This window comes from Metopolophium dirhodum, chromosome 3 (genome assembly GCF_019925205.1).
Source record: "Metopolophium dirhodum isolate CAU chromosome 3, ASM1992520v1, whole genome shotgun sequence".
NCBI classification, from domain to species: domain Eukaryota; kingdom Metazoa; phylum Arthropoda; class Insecta; order Hemiptera; family Aphididae; genus Metopolophium; species Metopolophium dirhodum.
The window spans coordinates 36190623-36216737 of record NC_083562.1 but is presented as its reverse complement, the minus strand read 5'-3'; the positions used below and the strand labels follow the sequence as shown (position 1 = coordinate 36216737).

The following is a 26115-nucleotide window of genomic DNA, read 5'->3' as shown; positions in this document are numbered from 1 at the left end:
TGATCCCCAAACATTTTTCAATTGTTTTTACTTGCTGATTTAATTTCGTCTTTATAATATTTATCTAGTTATGTTATTAAAATAATTTAATTTACATAACTTACATTTTAATAGTTTTTACACAAGTAGTGTTTTCATACCTATGAGTACTATTGATTAGTGCAGTTGACGTATTCGAGGGAGTTATCAATAACTCGAAGAGCAACGTTTGCGTAGGTACCACTGGACCTCGACTAACAAATATTTTAGGTTTAAAGTCTGCTTTTAATTATTATCGTCCAGATCTTGACTACATGTTTCAATGTTTCTGCAATTATTAAAATAAGAGGAATGATAATGTATGCACTTTTAGTGATCAAATGTGGAGTGATGGGACTCTTGGATTTGCTTCGTTGAAAGCAAAGTGGTCTTATACATCAATTTGAAGATCTAATTATAAGTTTGATTGCAGTTGCACATCCTGAATCCAAATATTTTCTCAAGAATTCCAGACGGTACAATATACTTTCTTTCAAACGAAATTTTTCGGTGCCAGAGAGATTCGAGAAGGAAATTTCATATGCCCACGTTTGAAATTCACGGCCAAATCGAGTACGATTTTTTTTAATATTTCCGGCAATACCGTTGTGCACTGGCAATGCTGTGCGGGACAGCTACATAGTATAATAGCATTAATAAGTATATAATTAGGCAGTAATTTTGCTGTGTGGTATTGTCATTATTATTCAGTATATAATTCATTCAACTCAATTTTTTAACTTTAAAGTCATCATACATATTATAACGTACCTAATTTTTTTTTAATGCGAAGGTATGATTTATAAAGAGCTTAAGACTTGCAGCGTATAAAAGGAAACTAAAATAAATATGGTACTGGTTTGCTAAAGCCCCGCTCGGGCGAGTGAACACATTATATAAACCCCCCACTCAGGTTAGTTACCTACCACCTTTCATGATAATAATTAATTACTTTAATAGCAATAGTACTATAAAACATACTTATAGCTATAGTATAGGCAACTGAAAACTGTCTTAAAACTCTTAATATTTAAAAATCGTTTTTCGTATGCAATTTTTTATCATTGAATTAAAATTTAACATAATGCGTTTGTCATAAACATTTCACTATTTCAGTGACTTACTCAATAACGATAGTTACACTCGAGCGTGACAGTTACCTACTTTTCCACCTTTTGTATTTATTAATCACTTATAAATACAAAATGTACCATGTAATATGGTTGTAACCATCAAATGCCATTATGTAGGGAGGAGTGGTTAGGACTTCATGCCTTCATGGTACTCCCCCCCCTCCCGTAAATATTATGCCATTGCACTTCATTATGTTGTACGAAATGTTTAATAATACCTATTAATAACATTTTGTGATAAATTAAATAATAATCATATTTTTTATTTACATACTTATTGTTTTTAAAGTTTTCCTCATTTGGCTTTTCAGAAATATTCATACAAATTTGTAAATTACTTAGGTTATATAAAATCTCACCAATCATAATTGGTAGCAACTTTACTATACTTTTTATAATGTATTCACTGCAGGCACCTAGAAATTATAGTCAAATACAGGATGGACACAAAACGCAATATAATCAATTCAATATAATATTATATATATGTACTCAAGTAATTAGTATAATACACGCAACTGCACAATAATATGTTTGAAATGTCGCACAAAATATATTATTATTGAACAAAATCAACTAGTTAAAGCCAATTTCCAAAGGTCAGTATTATATAAAAAACATTTTCTTGTTTCATGCATAATGGGTATGGCAGCGGTATATTATCATAAGTACCTACTAGAAGGTAATTATATGCATGTATCAATGATATACTATGCCTACCGGCTACATAACCTACCAACGTTATATAAACATGTTATACAGAATAATAGAATATATTATATCATTTATATCATTTAGTATTTAAAAGTTTGATGGTAATTTAGTAAAAATAATAGTTTATCAATATCATCAAATCTATAATAATAAATAATAAAAATTATGGAAAATTAAAGATTATAGAAAAAGAGTTTTTAATTAATTTTCTGGAATTTAATTAAATACTAAAAGTAAAAACGGGAATTTATACGCAAAATCTGTTTTCGAGAAAATAGATTTTGGTTTTTGGTGTAACTCTAAAACAAATGACCGTAGGGACATGAAAATTTGACTGAATGTTTATATTAACATTTTTTATACACCATAAAATTTACAAAATATTTTGACTCTTTTTTTATCAAAAAAAAAATGTCTACAAGAAAGTCAAATTACATTTTTTCAAAAAACGTATGACTGTAGATACTTGAAAATTTCACTGAATGTTTGTATTAACATTTTCTATACACGATAACATTTTCAAATATTTTGACTCTTTTTGAGCTGTTTACGGACATTGTCAGTTTTCAATTTTTTTAGTTTTTTTTTTCTATAAATATCAATAAAATTTTATCTGTTGAGTAAAAAAGCTTGAAAATTTAATAGAAGGCTCCTAGGTTATTGTTTCAAAGGCAGATGAAAAAAAATAAAAAATCCTTAGTCACAGTATTTATTTATAAGCATTTAAAGTTCAAATTTTGACAAAATACAGAAAAATCACGAAAATTAGCAAACTATTTTGAGTTGTGAATTCATAAAAATTTTTCTTTTTAAATCTAAGATTTGAAAATGTAATATAAGATTACTCATAAGTTTGTCTACCTTTATCAAAAAAAAAATGTCTACAAGAAACTTAAATTAAATTTTTATGAGCATCTGAATTTTATATTTTTACAACATTTGATATTCACTCGATTTCTCATGTGACAATTTTCTTATTTTATTGTAATTAAAAAACGAATGACTGTAGATACTTGAAAATTTCACTGAATGTTTATATTAGCATTTTCTATACACGATAAAATTTTGAAAATATTTTGACTCTTTTTGAGCTGTTTACGGACATTGTCAGTTTTCAATTTTATTAGTTTTTTTTTCTATAAATATCAATAAAATTTTATTTGTTGGGTAAAAAAGCGTGAAAATTTAATATAAGGCTCCTGATATATCATTCTAATAGTAGTTAAAAAATATTAAAAATACATAGGCACAATTTTTTTTTTATAAGCATTTAAAGTTCAAATTTTGACAACATTTATCAAATTTATAATTTATTAATTATTTTGTAGTTAAAAATGTATAAAATGTTTTACTTTTATGGCTAAGGATTGAAAATTGAAAACAAGGCTCCACGTAAATAGGTTATAATATATAAATTACTTTATTCACAATAATATCATCAAATATACTTGGTAATATCATAGGCTGACTGACAGTTTTCGCTCAGAATCGTTTTTTCTTATACAATGATATTATATCATTGAATTCGAATTTAACACCATCCATTACAGTGACCCACTTGTAACCTACTGTACAGCAGAGTGACATCCACTTATCCACCTTTTGTAACTTGTATATATTTTAGGACCGACTTGGTTTGAAAGTATTAGAAGATAGTGGACGATTACATTTCTTGTCAGTTCCTGGTAATTCAGTTTTCTGAAGAATGGTTTTTGAATGAAATTGTTAACAAATATCTCAAAGAATAGCATACTAATATTATAATATTTGGTGTAAATAGTTAATCAATTAAAAAAAAAAATCAGAATTTTGTATGATTTAATTACATTTTGTTATTGATATAGCTTACTATTATTTGTGTGTGCTATTTATTTTTTTTTGTGTCTGTCATCACCTTTTAGGACAGTAAAAGTGCTTGGATTTTCCTCAACAGTAACTTTTCTGATAGGAAAGTGAATCTAGTTGGTACTTTGGGGGGTCAAAAGTAAAAATTACCCAGTAGTTTTCAAAAGCGACGTGAAAACAAAAGAAAATTTAAGGAAAAAACGGGAATTTTTACCCAAAATCTGTTTTTGAGAAAATCGATTTTGGTTTTTGGTGTAACTCTAAAACAAATGACCGTAGGGACATGAAATTTTGACTGAATGTTTATATTAGCATTTTCTATACACCATAAAATTTACAAAATATTTTGACTCTTTTTTTATCAAAAAAAAAATGTCTACAAGAAAGTCAAATTACATTTTTATGTAACGATTTTCTTATTTTGTTGTAATTAAAAAACGTATGACTGTAGATACTTGAAAATTTCACTGAATGTTTGTATTAACATTTCCTATACACGATAACATTTTGAAAATATTTTGACTCTTCTTGAGCTGTTTACGGACATTGTCAGTTTTCAATTTTTTTAGTTTTTTTTTCTATAAATATCAATAAAATTTTATCTGTTGAGTAAAAATGCTTGAAAAGTTAATAGAAGCGTCCTAGGCTATTGTTTCAAAGGCAGATGAAAAAATTAAAAATCCTTAGTCACAGTTTTTATTTATAAGCATTTAAAGTTCAAATTTTGACAAAATACGGAAAAATCACGAAAATTAGCAAATTATTTTGAGTTGAGAATTCATAAAAATTTTTCAATTCAATATAATATTATTTATATGTACTCAAGTAATTAGTATAATACACGCAACTGCACAATAATATGTTTGAAATGTCGCACAAAAAATATTATTATTGAACAAAATCAACTAGTTAAAGCCAATTTCCAAAGGTCAGTATTATATAAAAAACATTTTCTTGTTTCATGCATAATGGGTATGGCAGCGTATCATAAGTACCTACTAGAAGGTAATTATATGCATGTATCAATGATATACTATACCTACCGGCTACCACCTACCAACGTTATGTAAACATGTTATACAGAATAATAGAATATATTATATATTATTATTTTTTTTTTTTTTATTAGCTATTAGTAGAAACTATGATAGCTCGACAATTACAGTTGAACAGGTACAAAATTAAACATAACAATTATTTGATATAGACTAAAATGTAAAATGTACATAACTGGCAACTAAAAATATTTTAATTCAATTTAATTATGTGATAAGAAAGGTAATCAGAGTATCGGACTATGGAACAAGCTGTTTATTTAGAACAGCTGAAAGGAGCGTAATGAGGGGAGTAATTAAAGAGGAAAGTTCTGATATAAATGTAGTTAGTGGTTTATCAATTGCGTGGAAATTGGGTAGAGGTATATTTTTGGGATTAGTAACGGAGGCGTAAGAAGTTTTGGGAGGGTGGGGGGGAGTTTGGTGATGAAGAGAAGTGGGTACCGGAATCGGATTCTGTGGTTTTGATTGAGTGGTTTTGCGTCGTTTGAGAAGAGCTTTGAAAATTTGACATCCTTTGTAATTAGAAGTGTGATAACCCATGCATAGGGCGCACTTGGCTGGACTGTTTTTGGATTTGGTGCAGACTTCGGTGGTTAAGTTATCGGTTAGGATAAGACTAGTATAGACTTCGGTGGTCACTCCCACATTTGACACATCGTGAAGGATGGTGGCAATAATTTGCGGTGTGACCGTAGGATAATATATTATATGTATTTAAAAGTTTGATGGTAATTTAGTAAAAATAATAGTTTATCAATATCATCAAATCTATAATAATAAATAATAATAATTCTCATAATAATTACGATACCAAAGTAAACATTTGTGTAAAAATATTATTATGTTTTGATTCACTTTTTAAAAGCTATGTTTGTGCTAAAAAGAGAGAGATTAATTACTTCAATTTAGATTTCAACAAAGAAATAAGAATAACATAATGTTATATAATATGTTAGGTATGGTAAAAGTATACAAACAATACCTGTGAAACGAAGGGTTTACTTGTAAATCGTAGCTGGTTTCACCGACTGTTGCCGGTAAATGCTTATGAATTTTGGACATTTACCGATTGTGTAAAAATTCCAGGGATACACACAAAATAGTTTGGTCAAACCATTATTGATTTTTATAGTTTTGGACTTTTACAAACGAGATTTGGTAAATATTTGGATAAAAAATCCGCAGTGTTGATAAAAGTTTGACAATTTTTACCAATATTGTGTGATATCCCCCCCCCCGCATTATACTGTTTTATAATTACAATAGTATGCTACGCATTACTATATACGTTCACTTAAAAATAAAACAATTATTATTTATTAGTGCTGTCTTGCGGCGTTATAATTGTAATATCTCGAGTTGCACAATATACATTTTCCATTCCACAGCGCACCATTTAACAGTTCGTAAAACCGTGTTTAAAGTAATATATTGAACACAATATTCTGTTTGTGACAATATCTGTTGTAAAACGAATACTGCTCGTAAAAATATTTCTAATATATAGGTACCTAGATATCGATATATTATCAAACCTTTTCATATCATAAATTAAATTGATTTCACAACACAGTTTAAAGTACGAACTTTTTGGTTATATAACCAGAGTCGTGTTAAGGGGAGGGGGGGGGGGCAAAGGGGGCAATTGCCCCCGGACGCCATAGTTTTGCAAAAGTAAGGGGGCTCCTTTATTTGCGCCTAATATGCTACCTGTGGTCCAAATTGTAGGGAAGGGGCATGAATTGCCACGGGGCGCTGAATTGCTTGACACGGCTATGTATATAACTAATTGATTAGTCTGTTTTTTTTTCTAATCGACTGTTTGACTAGATACACATGTTGAGGTCAACTATTCCTTTGTCATGGTTTATATTTAAACTTTAAAATATTATAATATTAATTGTCTAGCGGTAAAAGTGACGAAAGAAAAAAGCATTACAAATCGGTGTAAATGCCAATAGATTTTAATTGTTGTCGTAATATTTAATAATAATCTCGACTTTTTCAAAAATATGTAATAAAATTATGAATTTGTTGTTATAACATTAATAATAAAAATAATGATATAAATACAATGAAATTTTTAAATATCATTTTTTTGCCAACAATTACTTTAACCTACTGTCTTAGGTTCGCTAGCTATTATGCCTAGTTGTAAAATAAATTACTTTAATCACAATAATATCATCAAAATATATACCTATTTAGTAATATACTAATATCATAGACCTGTCTTTGCTAAAAATCGTTTTTCATAATATACAATGATTTTATATCGTTGAATTCAAATTTAACAGGAATCCGGCTAACCAAATTCAGTCAAACCATATTCATTCAGGTTTGTTTAACTTTTTGTTCTAATTATTCAGAATTTAATATCATCGTCAAAGCCGACGCATACGTAAGTTAATTGCAGATGATGAATATAAGTTAAAACCGACAGACCGGGCGGAATTTATACTAAGAAGGGTCAAAAGTGAAAAATTCCAATTAATTTTCAAAACCATCAGGAAAACGAGGGTTTTTACGCAAAACCAGTTTTTAACAACATTGGTTTGGGCTTTTGGGTTTAACTAAAAAAAAAAGGTGTGTAAGTGGATGTCGCTCTGCTGTACAGTAGGTTACAAGTGGGTCACTGTAATAGATGGTGTTAAATTTGAATTCAATGATATAATATCATTGTATAAGAAAAACTATTCTGAGCGAAAACGGTCAGTCAGCCTATGATATTACCAAGTATATTTGATGATATTATTGTGAATAAAGTAATTTATATATAACCTATTTACATGGAGCCTTGTTTTAAACTTCCAATCCTTAGCCATAAAAGTTAAACATTTTATACATTTTTAACTACAAAATAATTAATAAATTATAAATTTGATAAATGTTGTCAAAATTTGAACTTTAAATGCTTATAAAAAAAAGCCTTATATTAAATTTTCACGCTTTTTTACCCAACAAATAAAATTTTATTGATATTTATAGAAAAAAAAACTAAAAAAATTGAAAACTGACAATGTCCGTAAAAAGCTCAAAAAGAGTCAAAATATTTTCAAAATTTTATGGTGTATAGAAAATGCTAATATAAACATTCAGTGAAATTTTCAAGTATCTACAGTCATTCGTTTTTTAATTACAATTGTCACGTATGCTTATTATATATTATTGCTATCTATGCACTTTAATGAGTACCTGGTCGTTATCAGTGTATTTTTGTCTTATTATTATTATTATTATTAATGTTAATTGTCGCTAGATCGGTGTCTCCCTCTTGCACTGCTGTTAGTCGGACGTGAGCACTGTGTCTAGCATAATATCGTGTAAAAATAAAAATAAAATTTACAGTCCACTAAAGAAAATGCGTTAAATTTATTAACCAGCGTAACAACAATAAAATAAGAAAATTGTTACATGAGAAATCAAGTGAATATAAAATGTTGTAAAAATATAAATTTCAGACGCTCATAAAAATTTAATTTAAGTTTCTTGTAGACATTTTTTTTTTTGATAAAAGTAGACAAACTTATGAGTAATCTTATATTACATTTTCAAATCTTAGATTTAAAAAGAAAAATTTTTATGAATTCTCAAGTGGAGAAAAAAAATGTCATTAAATAATTTAAACTTTAAGACATCTTTGGATGCGTTTTTAAGTCTGCTATAAGGAATTATATCCAAATATTAATTTTTTTTTTTATAATATTGCGTGTACACTTTCTGAATTGACAGTTACTCCGAAACGTTCATTTTCTAGTCTAAAACGTATAAACACTTACTTACCTACGTGATTGTATGTCAGAAGTATGTACTCTAGTTTTAATTGTCTGCCAGTTTACAAGAAAGAAACTATTTTTTTTCAGGCAAGACTAAATGGATTAGCTGCCATGTCCATAAATAGGCACATTAACTTACAGGTTGATGAAATAATTGACGAGCTCGCAAAAAAAAAAACAGAAAACTTGATATTTTATTATAATCGTTCAATTTGTTTTTTAAGTGCTTATAACTTATGGTAAAACTAGAAATACTAAGGCCATCATACCGTGAAAACTAGTTTTAACTAATTTTTGTTTAGTTAGATCTAGACCACTAGTTGTGGCTAAAATATACGTAGGTTAAAACTATAATGATTTAATTAAGACCAGAAGTGACTTAAGGGATTTGTGGAAATTAGTTTTGGCGGATTTCGGGTTTGAACTGTAACATAATATATATATTATTATTCATCGATTCACAAACGTGTTCCTCCCCCTACCAACAAAAAAACCTACAAACAAAAAACAAAAATAGCTAATGGCCTTAGTTAGTGGCTTAGTGGCTTTAGTGGCTTAGAGCCTTAGTGGCTCGAGCTCAATAGAAAAAAAAAATAAATAATTATTCAACGATGAATTAAAGCTGTTATTCAATAACAACTAAATAACACACATTTTGTGACATGTAAACTTGATTTTCGTTCTTTCTGGTATAACATTGTTACTGTAGTCTGCTGTGAGTCATGACCGTGAAATCATTTTTTAATACCTGTTACGAAGGTATTTAACGTGTTATAAAATAATCAATATTATTACAATTATTTAAAAATATATATTTTTTTTTGTGGGTAAATGGTAAAAACGATTCAATATATTTTTAAACAGTCTACTCTTGGTATAATAAGAAAAAATGGATAATTTGTTCTAATATGCTGTTAGTTTGGTAAATAGAACTAATAGGTCAATAATTAGATTGAAAATTCGAACGATAATCCTTTTTTGCTAAATTAACAAAAAAATAGTCAAAAAAGTGTAAATTATATCAAGTTCTAAAATAGAACCCTAGGCCACAATAAAATACTATCACTCACTTTATATTTTTATAATTCTCCGCTTTTCCGTTTGAATTTTGTATATAAATATTATAGGCGACTCTAATTATAGTGGCTATTGTTTAAAGGGCAAAATGTAGGCAATTTCTAAACTCGTTGTCACTGCTAGTGATCTTTGTGTTAGTCGTAAATTATTATTAGTGTCACACAGTGGGGTAATTACGGGAGGAGGGGGATTTGGGTGTCATATCCCCCTGGCCACCATAACTTTTTATTTAATTGAAGAACCGTATACTTATCAGCTACTTATTATTTATTGGTACTAATACAGTATATTTTATAGAAACAACAAATAAAAACCCAAATCCCCTATAGTAGCCGTAACTAAGATATATTAATAAATTCGTAATAAACACTAAGTTGTAAATTGGATATTGCACAAATATATTAAAACAAAGCAGTTTAGCTCGATTTTTGGGAATTTCTTTCGGAAACCTATAATGCGTGTATTTCAACGAGTTAAGCACAATGTACAATCAGAATTTGCCAGACGGACTTAGCTCCAAGGTTATAACACTTTGAAGTCCGGGATTTTTCGTATATTACGCATACGCAGATTATTCCACGAATCTACATAGAAAATTCAGTTTAGCTCCCAAACGACTTCAACGAGTTAAGTACAATGGTGCAATCGGAATTTGTTGATCAGACTTAGTTCCAAGGTTATTACTTTAACCTTTTGAAGATTGAAATTTTGAGTATTTTACGTCTACACAGATTAATCCACGAATCTACTCGAATAAGTAGATTTAAAACTTTAGTATGTAATTATTTATTTTCATGTATGCATGCATATGCATTTATACATATAATAACATGTTCCCTACTTACATAATACAAATTACAGACCACAATGGTTTAAATGAGAGATTTTTATGAATTATGATAAAAACCAATTTTAGATTCTGAGCGAAGCGATGAATGTATTGATTTTACAATGATGTGTGTTTTTTTTTATTTTTTTTTATTTTGTGTCTGTCATCACCTTTTAAGACAGTAAAAGTGCTTGGATTTTCTTCAACAGTAACTTTTCTGATAGGAAAGTGAATCTAGTTGGTACTTTAGGGGGTCAATGGGTCAAAAGTAAAAATTTCCCAGTAGTTTTCAAAAGCGACGCGAAAAATATTTTGACTCTATTTGAGCTGTTACGGACATTGTCAATTTCCATTTTTTGTAGTTTTTTTTTCTATAAATATCAATAAAATTCTATTTGTTGGGTAAAAAAGCGTGAGTATTTAATAGAAGGCTTCTAGGCTATTGTTTCAAAGACAGATGAAAAAAAATTAAAAATTCTTTGTCACAGTTTTTATTTATAAGCATTTAAAGTTCAAATTTTGACAAAATACGGAAAAATCACGAAAATTAGCAAATTATTTTGAGTTGAGAATTCAAAAAAATTTTTCTTTTTAAATCTAAGATTTGAAAATGTAATATAAGATTACTCATAAGTTTGTCTCCTTTTATCAAAAAAAAAAATGTCTACAAGAAACTTAAATTAAATTTTTATGAGCGTCTGAAATTTATATTTTTACAACATTTTATATTCACTTGATTTCTCATGTAACAATTTTCTTATTTTATTGTAATTAAAAAACGAATGACTGTAGATACTTGAAAATTTCACTGAATGTTTATATTAGCATTTTCTATACACCATACAATTTTGAAAATATTTTGACTCTATTTGAGCTTTTTACGGACATTGTTAATTTTCAATTTTTTTAGTTTTTTTTTCTATAATTTTATATTTTCTATAAATATCAATAAAATTTTATTTGTTGGGTAAAAAAGCGTGAAAATTTAATATAAGGCTTTTTTTTATAAGCATTTAAAGTTCAAATTTTAACAACATTTATCAAATTTATAATTTATTAATTATTTTGTAGTTAAAAATTTATAAAATGTTCAACTTTTGTAGCCGAGGATTGAATTTAAAACAAGGTTCCACGTAAATAAGTAAATATATAAACTACTTTATTCACAATAATATCATCAAATATACTTAGTAATATCATAGGCTGACTGACCGTTTTCACTCAGAATTGTTTTTCTTATACAATGATATTATATCATTGAATTCAAATTTAACACCATCCAATACAGTGACCCACTTGTAACCTACTGTACAGCATTGCGACATCCACTTAACTAACCTTTTTAAAAATTTAAATTTGAAATTTGAACAAAATTTGAAGTGTAAATGCTTTTTATAAAAAATGTTGCATATGTATTTTAATATTTTTTAACTACTGTTGAAACAATATATCAGAAGCCTTGTATTAAATACCATGCTTTTTGACTCAACAAATAACATTTTATATAAAAAAAAAACTAAAAAAATTAAAAATGGCCGTAAACAGCTTAAAACGAATTAAAATATTTTGAAAATTTTATCAAGTATAAGAATTGATAAAATAAACATATGATATACATTTCAAGTGTTAACGGTTATTCGTTTTTGAATTACAACAAAATAAGCAAATCGCTGTATGAGAAATCAAGTCAATATCGAATGTTGTAAAAATTTGAACTTCAAACGTTAAAATAAATATAAAAATTATTAATGTTATAAAATTTTAATTTGATTTTCTGGTAGACATTTATTTTTGATATAGATAGACAAACTTATGAGTAAAGCCCGGATTTATATGTTTTTACATATTGTTACTGGGTCTATGCAGTCTTGTGAGAGTAAAAAATGTGGACTATTTGTTTGATTCCGAATGCGTAGAAAAAAGTTTTTTTTTGCATATTTGAGAATATTTCATGGGTTAGAGAATATTTAACCCATTTAGTGTATTTATATTGTGAGAAAAAATTTGTATTTATTTTGAAATTACGGTACCCAGAAAAAATTTTTTGAACATTTACAATTTTTTTTTTTTTTATCATTTCCAACTCTTACTAAATTGCAATAGAATTCCATAAGAATAAGCAACTTTTAATACCTAATTAATACCTCACTATTAAAATAATATTGAAAATAAAAATTTTAAAATGCATATTTATATATAAATAATGATGTTTATTGATTATTTTTGCATATTTTTGCATATTTTGCATATTTTAGAATATTTTTTAAATTTTTAATAGAATATAATGAGAATATTTGATGGTTTTTTAGAGAATATTAGCATCATATTTTAGGTATTTTAAAAGAATATAAATCCGGTCTTTACTTATGAGGAATCTTGTATTAAATTTTCATATCTAAGATTTATAAAGACAATTTTTATGAATTTCTAACTTAAAATAATTTGCATATTTTCGTGATTTTTATGTATTTTGTCAAGATTTGAGCCTTCTATTAAATGTAAAGCTTTTTGACCCAACAAATAATTTTATTGACATTTATAGAAAAAAAAGCAAAAAAAATTGGAAACTGAAATAGTGAAAATGCTATAAACAGCTCAAAATAAGTCGAAATATTGATGGTGTATAGAAAATGCTAATATAAACATTCAGTGAAAATTGCATGTATTGATGGTCATTTGTTTTTGAGTTACACCAAAAACCAAAATCGATTTTGTCAAAAACCGATTTCGCGTAAATTTCCTATTTTTCTTTAATTTTTTTTTTGTTTTTCTGTCGTTTTTGAAAACTACTGGGAATTTTAAATTTTGACTCTCCGAACGCACCACTAAGATTCATTTCCCTCTCGAACAAGATACTGAAGTTGAAAATCGAAGCTTTATTTCGACTACTTATTGTGTACCTAGACACAAAAAAAACACACATCATTGTAAAAATCAATTCATCGTTTCGCTCAGAATCTAAAAAAAAATTAAAAATATCTCATCGCTATAAATATCGTAATTTTCCAGTGATATTTTTTTTGATAGAGGCAGATAAACTTGTTGGGAAACTTCTAATACAATATCTAATGTTAACTATGAAAAGAAAAGTGTTAGTATTTCTAACTGAAAAATAATTTTTGACATTTGAAAAAATTATCACAGTTATAAATAGTTCAAAAAGAGTCAAAATAGAGAATATGTTACCATGTTTGGAAAATGCTAGTATTAAATATATTTTGTGAACATTTCAACAGTCTACGATTATTCGTTTTGGAAATACAATAAAATATCAAAAATCGATTTATGGGAATTTGCTAATTTACCACTTATATTATTGAATACATAAAAATATATCGTAAAAATTAAAAGTTTAAACGCTCACAAATAATTAATGTACTGTTTTTTTGTAATAGATAGAAAATCTTATGGGGAATCTTCTAATAAAATATTTTATCTTAGACATGAAAAGATGCCTGAAAAGAGCTCTGACGTTTAAATACACGTGTCGTAAGTACCTATATTGTTCGATAACATTTGTTGAACTCTACGTCACTGCTTTAGTAAGTTAATATCATTTTGAAAAACCAACGTTTACTGACCAGTAACCGGTATTCTCCATGGTCAACAACTTATCGTTATGCCATTAATTCGTGTGTAGCTGTAGATGTGTCTGGAACTCTCAACAATTATTATGGTAATAGGTATTATGGTATTTCCTATTACACATTATTTGTGTTGATGTTTTAACTCGTTTTTTTCAATGCAAATTATTGCGGTACCTATTGGTTAGATAATATTATAAACAGACAAATCCACCAAGCATGCTCACCCCGTTTATTCATTAATAATGCATTTATTCAAATTCTTATTTCTATTAAATTATAGAATATGTATGAATTAAATAGTTAATAACTATAATTACTATAATTTTCAAATTATCTTCCGCATCTTCTTAATAAGGGGCCTTGCTATGGCTATTATTTAAGGGGCAACATTTAGGCAATTTCTAATCTAGTCATAGCCACCCGGTATCTATGTGTTAGTTGTAAATGATTATTACTAAAAAACGAATTTATATGCATTTAAAATTTTTAAATATGCACGTAAAGTAATTTTTGAATATTAGTTTATTACAGTTACTTATTTATTGTAAAGTTATAAAATCAAAATATTAATTATGAAAAATGATTATATCAATAAGTAACTATAATATTTTAAATATCGATCTCGGTTAAATTATAACGACGGTTTGAAACAATGTGTTTGTAGGTACTCAGAAAAACTTCGTTCCACATCATTACATCAACGCTTGTAAGGGGTGTCTATTTAAAAGTTTAAAACTCGAAAACATTTCGAGGGGGAATATGTTGGATAGAAAAAACCTTTTAAGTTAACATTCTCATCTTGGTGTATTTAAGAAAGCCTTTATTTTCATTAATAATTTCAGAACATTTATTTTAAATTATTACGCTATTTTCTTTTTCATAAAAATTATTAATATAATTTGTAACTATTATTCAACAATGTCTAAAGCATCTATGAATTAGCAAACTTGATATCTCAAGCTTTTTAATACTTTTAACTATAATTGAAAAAATTGTTTTAATATAAGTTTATAAATTGTTAATTTTATTTGAATTTGTTTACAGTTTTTAATGCTTTTGACATCATCTTCTTGTAGTTTTTAAATAACATTTTTAAAATTTTCGAAATTATCTCCTAAAAACAGATGATTTTGCACAAAACATTCCATTATTTTACAATATTAGGTAGGTATAGCGTCTAACATAATATTAAATATGTTAACTGAAATATACCTACCTACGTCATAATCATATTTGAAGTAGACCGGGTACAAGCACGACAAGACATGGGTAGGGTTGTCTGAACCGGTTCCATTAAAAACAAATTGTAATATAACCGGGAAATGATGTAATATCAAGAAAAGCAGCTCACATCAATCATTTTAGTTCTAACAATATTATTATTGTGTTGTGTATACCTACGTACTACGCAGATATTAAAAACGTAAAGTCGATAAAATCAGATCTTTATGTGTACAAAATTAAATTTATTTTATGTTTCCACCAATGAATAAATATTCAAACGCATCATTGTCTTATATCTAACTTCTTTATCTGCGTGCCTATTGTATAATGTCCTGGCAGTGGAACGCACAAAAGTTATGGTTCCACCAAGTTAATAAATTGTATTATTTAGTTGTTTAAACAGTATTAATTAACTAATAAACACCCATACATTGTGCATAACACAATGATAATGATTTAATAAAGTAAAAATATTATATTATAATAATTTAATATAAATAATAAATATATAATAAACCTACTGTTGGTCAGTTTATCACGGTTATTAATTAATATCTAATACAGTAATATCGTTGTATGTTTACATTGTATAACTATATATTATAATTGCACAGTATTACTGCTGTTGTAGGACTGTGTGTACTTACAAATATTGTAATGAGTATATTATTATAATCCACAAATACAGTCTGTTGTCAGATAATTAATATGTTAGAGTCTTATATTATTGCGGGGTCATAATTATTTCACGGTCGGCGGCGAGGCTTTAATAATAGACTAGCGTGGTGTCATCGTTTTCGACACTTTGTTGTGTTCCTCCTTGGGTGATTGTGTCTGCTATCCCAGATCATGCGATTATAAGACATTTTTCGGCTAAAACTTTTAAATTTCTCTCCAGTATATAGACACTGGACATACATACGCGTACGTCAAATACGTGACACGAAATCCATCTATATTAATGATATAATATTTCAATATTTGAATTATAATTAATTGACATTTTAGACAGATTTGTTTTAACATAGGTTTTTGGGCTGGGTAGGTACAACTGTTTTTTTCTTACCGACTTTCGTAACGATTTTTTGATGGCTATAGAAACGCAAATCAACAGTGAAAAAAAATGTTTAACTAAATTCCTAACAAAATGTAGCATGCTACTAGATATCTTTCCACTGCACTATATTCAAAAACCAACCTATAGGATAATCCTCAATTCCCCTTGCAGAGGAAAAATATCTAGTAGCATGTTATATAATTATATAATATAATATACGAACGGCATTTATTTAAACATAGCTGATGATATGCATGCAATCATTTTTTTCTATCATTATGTCTAAATACATTTTAATATTTTATAGTTAAATAGGTATTACTCATTGATTGAGTTGTAATTGTAAATAAAATAATGCGTAGTGTATGTTACCGGATAAATAACGTAAAGTTACACAAAACATCTTGTCTTATTTAAATTTAAATTTATGCATATTATTATACTATAATATGTAATATTAAATTTTTTTATGTAAGCAAGAACCTATATGCACATTTAGTACCTAATAGTGTCAATAATAAACTTTTTTTTATCCGTTCAATGTAACTGGTATAATTACATTAAGGACAAAAACAATTGCATTGCGCCAGCATCGTCAATAAAAAAAAAAACTGATGATTTATTTGATCAATAATCAGTATACTGCACAATTAGTAAGAAATTGCATGACCAATTTCACAATTTGCACCACACGTGTCACAGGAATTTCAAAAACCAACGTGGGTGATACGCATCACCAGCACCGTTGTCCAGCCACGAAAAGGGAATTTTTATATTTTTAGACTGACATAATTTCAGCACAAGTTTATCATGAATTTGTTGGAAATTGACGGAAGCCCCTTTTTCATTGTATCCCCCACGATAGTGCTGCTAACTAAACAACTAATGTAAGGTTGTATTGCTTAATTCACACTTAACATTAGTTATTCGGTAATCTATAGTCGTACAAATTCACGCTAAATGATGGCAATGTAAAAATATTAGAAATTCCCTTTTAGTGGCTGGGTTGCGGTGCTGGCGAAACGTATCTCCAGCTCCCACATAGCTGGCGAAACGTATCTCCAGCTCCCACATAGCATGTCAACATTGAATCAAAGTTGATCAAAGATTCATTTCTTAATATTAAACATTATTTAATATTGATTTTAGATGGAATTAGAAGCATATTAGTCTTTACTGAACGCTGTATAAAGGTGTAATGAAATCGAATCGAATATTAAAGAAGTGTTAAATATTTAACACTGATTTAGCATTCAAAATATAATGCTTATTAAATCTTTAATTAAACAATACCTTACATTCTTAATTATTGCATAAACCTTAATCAACACAAATCAAATCTTTATATAATCTTAAACAAATACTTATCTATATGTACATTTACTAGGATGAGGTGAATATAATATAGGATGTATTATTAGTACACTCTAGAAATTGGAATTTGCATTTTTTCTTGTACTACCAGTAAACTTCACAAACATCTTATAATACATGAAATGATTCACATAAGATCTAACAAATTCCCTGCAGTTGTAGTAACATCAAATTTGAAATATTCCTGGATAGATACATAAATTGTTAAAAATAAGGAACTATAGAGTGTAAAAATAACAAATAAACGAACACATTGGTATCTTATATAGTTTTATAATATGTATTAGTGTATACTGCTATGCATGTACCTTGCATTGACTTATGCATGTTTAAGAACTATAAAATAAAAAAAAATATTTATGTGTACATTTCAAAAACTATAAAAAATTAATCATTTGCAGTTTCAGTATTGGATATTTTTTTTTTGATGTTGAACGGAGCCTGAATAAGAGCATTTTTAATATATTTTTCAGCATCATCATTGGCATTATCATAGTTGAATTTGTTCAACAATTTTATAGAACCTAGAAATATAAAACAATTAAACAAGATATGACTTGACATTTTTTTGAATAATAATATATAAAAAGAATAAATGTTGATTCATTTCTAATTAGGTATTTACATTTATTTTATTAAGGTCTTCAATACTTAAGTATGTATTAAAAGAGCATTGGCCTACTACAATAAAGATACTAGGAAAATTTATATTTGGCGACTTAAATAAGTTTACAAAATAATAAAACTAATCAAGTATATTAACTTTAAAAAAAATAACTTTCAATAGGATTATACAACATATTTTTCTTATACTCAATTATAATTACGTATAAGGGAAGATAAATAGTTTGAAAAATGTATACCAAAAAAGCAACGGTCAATAATTATTTATTATAATAAATTAAGTCTGAAAATATAATATAAAATTATAGATTTGTGAAAGTTTATTATTATTATTTAATTTAATGAATGTACCAAATGAAAATTATTATTTTATTACATGAGGCTAAAAAAAAAAATTGAATATTGAACTGATTAATTAAATATGCATGCAAGGTCATTATACAAAATATTAAATAATTTTATGGTATAAAGGTAAAAAAATCATATCAATACAAATTATTATACTATAAGAAGAGCTCTTACCAAATATTAGTTTTGAAATCACTAGGTTAGAAAAACATTTTTTTTTGTTTCCTCGACCATTGAATGAATATAATTTTAAAAGTTCATCAGAGAACAAAAGCTGCATAACTCTTTTTATATATATTTGTACCGTTTTGCCACCAAGACCAATTAGTTTATTTGTCTACAACAAAAATATATTATAAAAATGACTATAAAAACATTTGTATGAAAAATACTCACCAATGATTTGTGATATTTTTTATCCGACACCAATTGTTCCTCGATATCATTAAGAGTACTTATATCTTCAATTGGGAAAAGACAATATAGGTTACTGTAGTCAATATCATCATCATAATTTATATTTGAATTTTCTGTACTTCTTTTTGAACTTTTTTCAATTAACAAATCCAATTTTTCATCCAAATTTCTGATGCTGTGTTTTAAAATGATTAAGTTATGTAAAACCATATCTTTAAACTGATCGTCTGTAATAATCACAAAATTAATAAAATAAATTAAGGATTGAATATAATTTAATAGTATACTATTTTTCTATATTTAAGGGGACTTAGATGATTTGAAAATTTTAGTATTTACTTATTACCATATTCATCTATCAATATAATTAATAATTTGTAAAAATGATAGTAGTATAATGAATACTACATCCAATATTACACATTATTATAGCTTCTATTTTTGTAAAATCATATTTAAGGATAATTAAACCTTTGTACAACCATTTTAATAACTCCAAAACTACTAATTAAAATTTTGATTTAGATACATCAACGTTTTCAAGAAAATTACCAGCTAAATAATTTGCAGTAAAAAGGGCGGTTCTCATTTGAAAAATAGATGTTTGTATTGTCACAGCTAGGACATTTCTTAAATATAGTACAAAAAACATTGGGAATTTGAAAATACAGTCTTATTAGGTAAAGTTAAAAATTCTAAAAATCAAAATTTGAATAAATGTTATATAAAGGGGAAAAATGGGCGTGAGCATGTTTAAAAAATTACCCTGTGCAAAGATAAATAATAATGTATGACAATAATCACTTGATACAGATATCGGTAAAAGCCTCATGGCTTTTATACATATAACCAGCTAACATGAATGGTTATTGTACTTGATTAAATAAATATTAAGGTATGAATTATATTTTTTTTTATATATAATATATAAATACAATTTATTTTGTTGTAAATGATGCAAGTATAACAGTTTTTTCATAAATGGATATGGATATGTATTGGTATTTTTATTTTTAAACTTATTACTTTTTTATCTTTAAAATGATTATTAAGACTTTCTGAAAGCTAAATTTATCAAATTAGTCCAGTATTTTACAGAGTCTATAGAGAAAGTGTGAAGTATCTATTTGGCAAACTGGACGATTACTTAAAAAAAATTGTTACATAGAAGTGTAAATAAATGAAAACGCCATGGTCCCAAAATTAAATTACTAGGTACCCAGTAGTGTTAACACCTATACAGTGTTATGTTAAATACTGATTCTACTGTATGTAAGGTTAAAACAAATTATTAGTTAAATTATATTTATACTGATATACATTATTTTAACTAATATTAATGTTAAATTGTGTGTAATGTGTAATGTGTAATAAAAAAACGGAAGTAAGACTTGCGGTAGGTTGTGACATTGAATTGCAGTTGGAATAACCAAAAAGTACCATGTTTATATATGTAAAATTATTAAATTATGTATAGCATAGCTTAAACATTTAAAATACTTTCAAATGAATTTTGTTAGTTTTGCATGCATAAGTCAAAAAAAATAGTATAAAACAAAACTCTGAATAATACAATATCAAAACATTAATTAAACCATAATTACCTTTTTTAAAAATTGTCGAAGATTTTGTATTTGATATTTTTTTTACTGTTAACAGAATTAGTAAATATTAAAATTAAAATAAATTATTTATAAATAGTATTAACTAACCAGATACTTTGGGAGTGTCCTTAAGATTCAGAGTAATAGAATTTGAATGATTATGTTCATCATTATCAGTGTATAAACTTATTTTTCCTGAACTTTTTACTGCTAACAAAATATATAACTTATAAAATAGTTATTGGTTATTTTTAACACAATTTACTAACTAGATAATACTTTTGAAGAGTCATTATTTAAATCAGGAGAATTAGAATTTGAGTGACAATGTTCATAAATATCAGTAGATAAACTTCCTTTTTCTGAACTTTTTACTGTCAACAAAATATATAACTGTTAAAATAGTTATTGATTATTTTTAACATGGTTTACTAACCAGATAACACTTTAGTAGAGCCCTCATCAGCAGAGTTAGAGTTTAAGTGACTATGTTTATCAATATCAGAAAATAAACATCTTTTTATTCCTTAAAAATTAAATTTTTATATTATACGATGAAATAGTAGAAATACATTAATTATATACATACTATTTGATGGAGACGATCTTTGATTGTATGGAGATTTTTTTTCTATTATGAAACAAAATAGGCATATAAACTATTACTATAAAAAAATGTCAAATTCATAACAAAACTCAAATTACCAGAAAATAATGATAACTTCTCATTTGAAAGTTTTAAAGGAGAATTTGTCCTTGTATTGCTCATTATTATAGTTTCTTTTTCTGAATGAATATTAGACAAATGAATCTTTACTGCTGTAAGATATAATAAAATCAAATTAATTAGTTCTAAGTACTATTAGGTAATAGCTATTACAGATGTAAATATAAATAGGTATTTTACTAAGCAGCTATAGGTATAGGTATCTACTTAATATTAAGTTCTCACCTGCTGTATCAATAATGGAGTTCTTTAAGGGAGACTATCCATTGGGTCGACTTTCAATACTATTAAATGTTATGTTTTGTATTTGGTGGTTTTTTTTTTGAAGTTGAGGTTCTGCGTCTAACAAAGTATTAAATTGGTATTAATTATTTTTAATTGATTTACAATGATTTACACAAAAGTGGATACTTAATTCAACGTAATAACATTTAATAAAAACAAATAAATAATTTACCTGAATGATACCATGGAAGGGCATTTTTGTGCATATCTGTATCAGATTTTTCACTGTCTAAAAACAAAATAGGTATTTGATCAAATTATGATGGAATTATAAATTAATATTAATAAATAAAAATGAAATACCTAAATAAGTAAAACATTATATTCTATAAGGTATCGGTATGCAAACAATTGTTATACCTAACATTTATATCTGAAAAACTATGTAATCTAAATATTATGTTATTAAAACATACCAGATTCCGAGCTTAAACGAGTTTTATACTGCCTTTTTTTAATTTTTCTCTTTTTTTTAACTTATCATCTTCCATTGAAGAAAGGTCAGATTTACATTTCGCAACATTACATTTTTTTTGGGCCATTTGAAAATTGTCTAGAAATATTTAAAATTATATTAAATAAATACATACCTAATACATCACACAAGCAAATGACTTAAGTATAAGTGCCCTTCCCAATATATACCAAGATACTAAATATTATACAATATACCCACCTACCATTTATTTTGACTGTACTGCGCTTAGATCAAAATGCACTTGATAGGAATGGACCCGAAATTATTTAATTTAATTAGGTATAGGTACCCAATAATAATAACGAAAATAAACTTTAATTAGGTACATAATGAAAATAAGGTTATTTTATTCCTCTTAAGGTATGCCTAAGCCAGTTTCACCACTACATATTATGCACAAAAGTTGCTTAGTACTACAATATAACCGTCATAATAATACTGGAGGTATGACAGTCTCCCATCCCACACTGGCTATCTAATTTCTAATTTCTACCACACACATAATAGAGACTTTGGGGCAAACTGCAATGCTTCATACAGCCAATGATTATATAGGTACCTATATTAAATAATAAATAATAAAACTGATGTACCTATTCTGTAATGGTTAACTTGTAAATTATTCTGGATTGTTATTGAGATTAGAGGGGCAAAGCTCACCACATCAGTTTTTCATTAATAAAATAAAGAGTTTGGTCAGTTGAAATTTACCGATAGGGATAATATTATACCTATATATTTGAAGTATCTACCTATTATACAAAATAGTTAAACAGCAAATAATAAATAGTTTGCCATAATGCTTACCGATATTACTAGCCAAACATCGTGCTTCGTAAAAAGAGAAATCTTGCTTATTTGGTCGTGTTTTTAGAACAATAGCTTTTTTTATGTCTTTAATATTTGATGTTTTCGGCCACGCACAATTTCCCTCTTTACGAAACCATGGCCCAGGAACAACTTCCACAGTATCGTCCAACGTGAAATGCACCACACACCAGACCATTTTATACAGGTATCGTCTGGCTTTATGTAGGTATACAACGGACACGCTCGAAAACGACGCGCAACGTAAACAATTTGCAAGCCAATTGACAACGAATGAACGATCAATGAGACGACTACGAGAGTTGGGTTATGTGAAATATGAATATCGAGAATCAGAAATAATAATACGGATTACGTAATAACTTATAATATTATGTAATATGTATGTTATTGCTATCTAACAAGTCACAATATCAGTAAATTAGTAATAACACTGAAATAACCGTCCATCAGCCATCTTTAGGGAAACTTGTATGCGGGTATCGGCCGCCGCCCGCCACCCACCGCCCACCAAGTACCTATTTATATACATTGTGTACCCACTGTATATATTATATAGGTATATGATATTATGTTGAATCATAATAATACTCATGAAAAAGTATATTTCGTATTTTCGTTATGATAATACTAAGCTACTATACTATATTAGCCATTAGGACATTAGGTACGATATACGTATAATCTCTAAAAATTCGCCATGCTAAACAGATGTGAAAAAAAACGCTTATAAATAATACTTGGTTATTGCGACAAGTTTAAGACAAAAATAAACTGTAGTAGGTAGGTTTGAATGATGTTAACAGACTAGGCTGCTGAGATCCGACTCAGTTGATGGAAGTAGACACTAGACTGGCTGTCGGCTTGTCGTATTGAAATTGGGTGTATTTGGGTCCTACTTATTTGGTTGAGTCAACCGTTGCTTAGTACTTGTTCAATATCGGATTATTAGATTGTTGTTTATTAGATAAATTACATGGGTACAAAATATGTTATTGTTGACGTATTTTTCAATTTTGTCATGTTAATTAATGTATATGTATATTATTATATTATAGGATTGTACTAAGTGCAATGTGTTATGTTCTAAGATTGATATTTTTAATTAATTTAAAAGGAATTGATATACAATAAATCGTAGTATGGGTATAGAATTTCTATATTAACAATAACATAAAATAAATAATTGAATCAACTTATCTTTTCAGATATCGCCATGTTATTATTATACTCGATCAACGATATAATAAAGATACATTAGGTACATAGATTTAGGTAACATACATGTATCTATTATAAATCATGATATGTATAGACCTAACCTAACCTAACCTAACCGTGATTTTAACAAACTAGAAAAAGTCATAACTCCATATTATCATGGCAAAAATGATGGAGATGGGACATTTGCGAATTGAGAGATGTGATAGCACTGATAGGACATTTGCCGACGGAATGTTTTTCTTTTCTCCTGAAAATTAGTCGGTATGGAGTTATGTGATTTGTGAATTAGTCTGACGACATATTATATATTATATTATATTTTTATATAATATACCAAGTATAGCCTATATAATATAGGGCTATTATAGGTAGGTACCTATACGTGTCACATAAAACTATATACAAACATACAGGTAGGCGGATGTCGCACGACAATACTTGAAAGGTTTTTGACCTGAAATTATTTTGAATTTTGTATAAAAACATGTTATATACGTAAACAACGACATAAAAATAACAATAACCTTGATCAGTTGATACAGAACTGCAAATAGTATAGAACACGCTCATACACGCGTTAAAAAGTCACATCTATATTTATTTATTTATTATACCTATTAAAATATAATTGATAAAAATCTTCGTTAATAATTTTATTGTATTAATAATATTTTCTCGATAGATAGTATTATATTATATTATAATATATTATAATATATTATATTATATTAGCATGTTACAATAAGTCAATAATTTACATTTTTAAGTAAGAAGAATTAAAATTTAAATTTAAAAAACCGAATTTTAGTGTTAAAAAATGAAAAACCCAAATATGTTATAAAAAAAAATTAAAATGAAAAAATGACTATAATTGAAAATAGTCAAATAATGCAAAATAAAAACTTCTTTTTAAAAGTGCATCGAAATCCCATCCATAATTATAAGTATAGATACCACGATAATAACATATTTATGGTATGATATTATACTCTATGTCTCTATCCCATATGGAGAGATGGACTATTGCATTGACGAATCTTCTATAGTACCACCTAAACACTTTGTATTAGGTAATTATTATATATTACTGGTTGGTAGCCTATTGTTTATTATACAATGACATATATCACTTATTTTTAAAAAATCGAATCAATATCTAGTTGTATAGTGTTTAAGTGATTTTTAATTTATTTTAAGTTGAATATTTATATACTTATAAATTAAGTTTATTGAATACAGTGAACATATTTAGGTATGATTGCTTAAGGTTTAAATAAATCTAAACAAGTGGGCAAGAAGGTAACCACACTCTATAGTCGCTGCTGTGCAGTAGGTGTCGAGTGTACCTCGTCAGTCGTCATAGAGTAAGTCCATAGGCGGAAATCCATTAAAATTTCATGGAAGCTAAGATTATTAGCATTAATTTGATCCTACAAAACTAAAAAAGAAAAGACTGGACTTTTGGAGGGCTAAGTCCCCTCGAGCCCCCCGCCCCCCGATTTCCGCCAATGAGTAAGTCACTGTAATGGATGTATTAAATTTGAATTTAATAATAAATCATTGCATACGAAAAACGATTCATTAGCCTGTTTAATTAATTAATAATAATTATATTTTATTATTAATTTGTATTGCCATTGTAGTAATTTATTTTACTAATAGTAATAGACTCAGTGGCGGCGCCAGGGGTGGGCTAGAATGGGCCGTGGCCCACCCTAAAATCTTCTCGGGGTCACCCTGTATGATTTCAAAGTATTTTTGCTTAGAATTGCATAATAATATTTTAAAATGTATAAAATTAGTTTTTGTGTGCGACGTGTCTGTAGCGGGTTTTGACACAATTATTATTTCATTCATTTCCTATATTAAATATTAAAGGGCAGCGGTT

At 27.2% G+C, this 26115-nt stretch overlaps 1 protein-coding gene across 1 annotated transcript; it reads right to left on the bottom strand.

The window, feature by feature from the left end:
- Positions 1-17936: 17936 nt before the first annotated feature.
- On the bottom strand, positions 17937-23172 carry LOC132941863 (uncharacterized). The gene is made up of 13 exons (XM_061010079.1): positions 22983-23172; positions 22114-22250; positions 21870-21926; positions 21638-21754; positions 21391-21504; positions 21275-21316; positions 21122-21211; positions 20955-21059; positions 20794-20895; positions 20686-20730; positions 19061-19308; positions 18839-19001; positions 17937-18216 (listed from the first exon to the last, which is right to left on the bottom strand). Exons 5-13 carry the CDS (start codon positions 21452-21454, stop codon positions 18080-18082), a joined length of 996 nt encoding a protein of 331 aa, XP_060866062.1. The 5' UTR covers positions 21455-21504; positions 21638-21754; positions 21870-21926; positions 22114-22250; positions 22983-23172; the 3' UTR covers positions 17937-18079.
- Between the last annotated feature and the right edge of the window lie 2943 nt (positions 23173-26115).

Excerpts from the sequence above, each read along its gene's own strand:
- LOC132941863 (XM_061010079.1), bottom strand. The coding sequence starts at position 21,454 with ATGAGCAATACAAGGACAAATTCTCCTTTAAAACTTTCAAATGAGAAG. Across the intron at positions 21,212-21,274 it reads AAGATCGTCTCCATCAAATA|GAATAAAAAGATGTTTATTT; the intron begins GTATGTATATAA and ends TTAATTTTTAAG. Across the intron at positions 19,002-19,060 it reads AAAAATATCACAAATCATTG|ACAAATAAACTAATTGGTCT; the intron begins GTGAGTATTTTT and ends TTTTTGTTGTAG.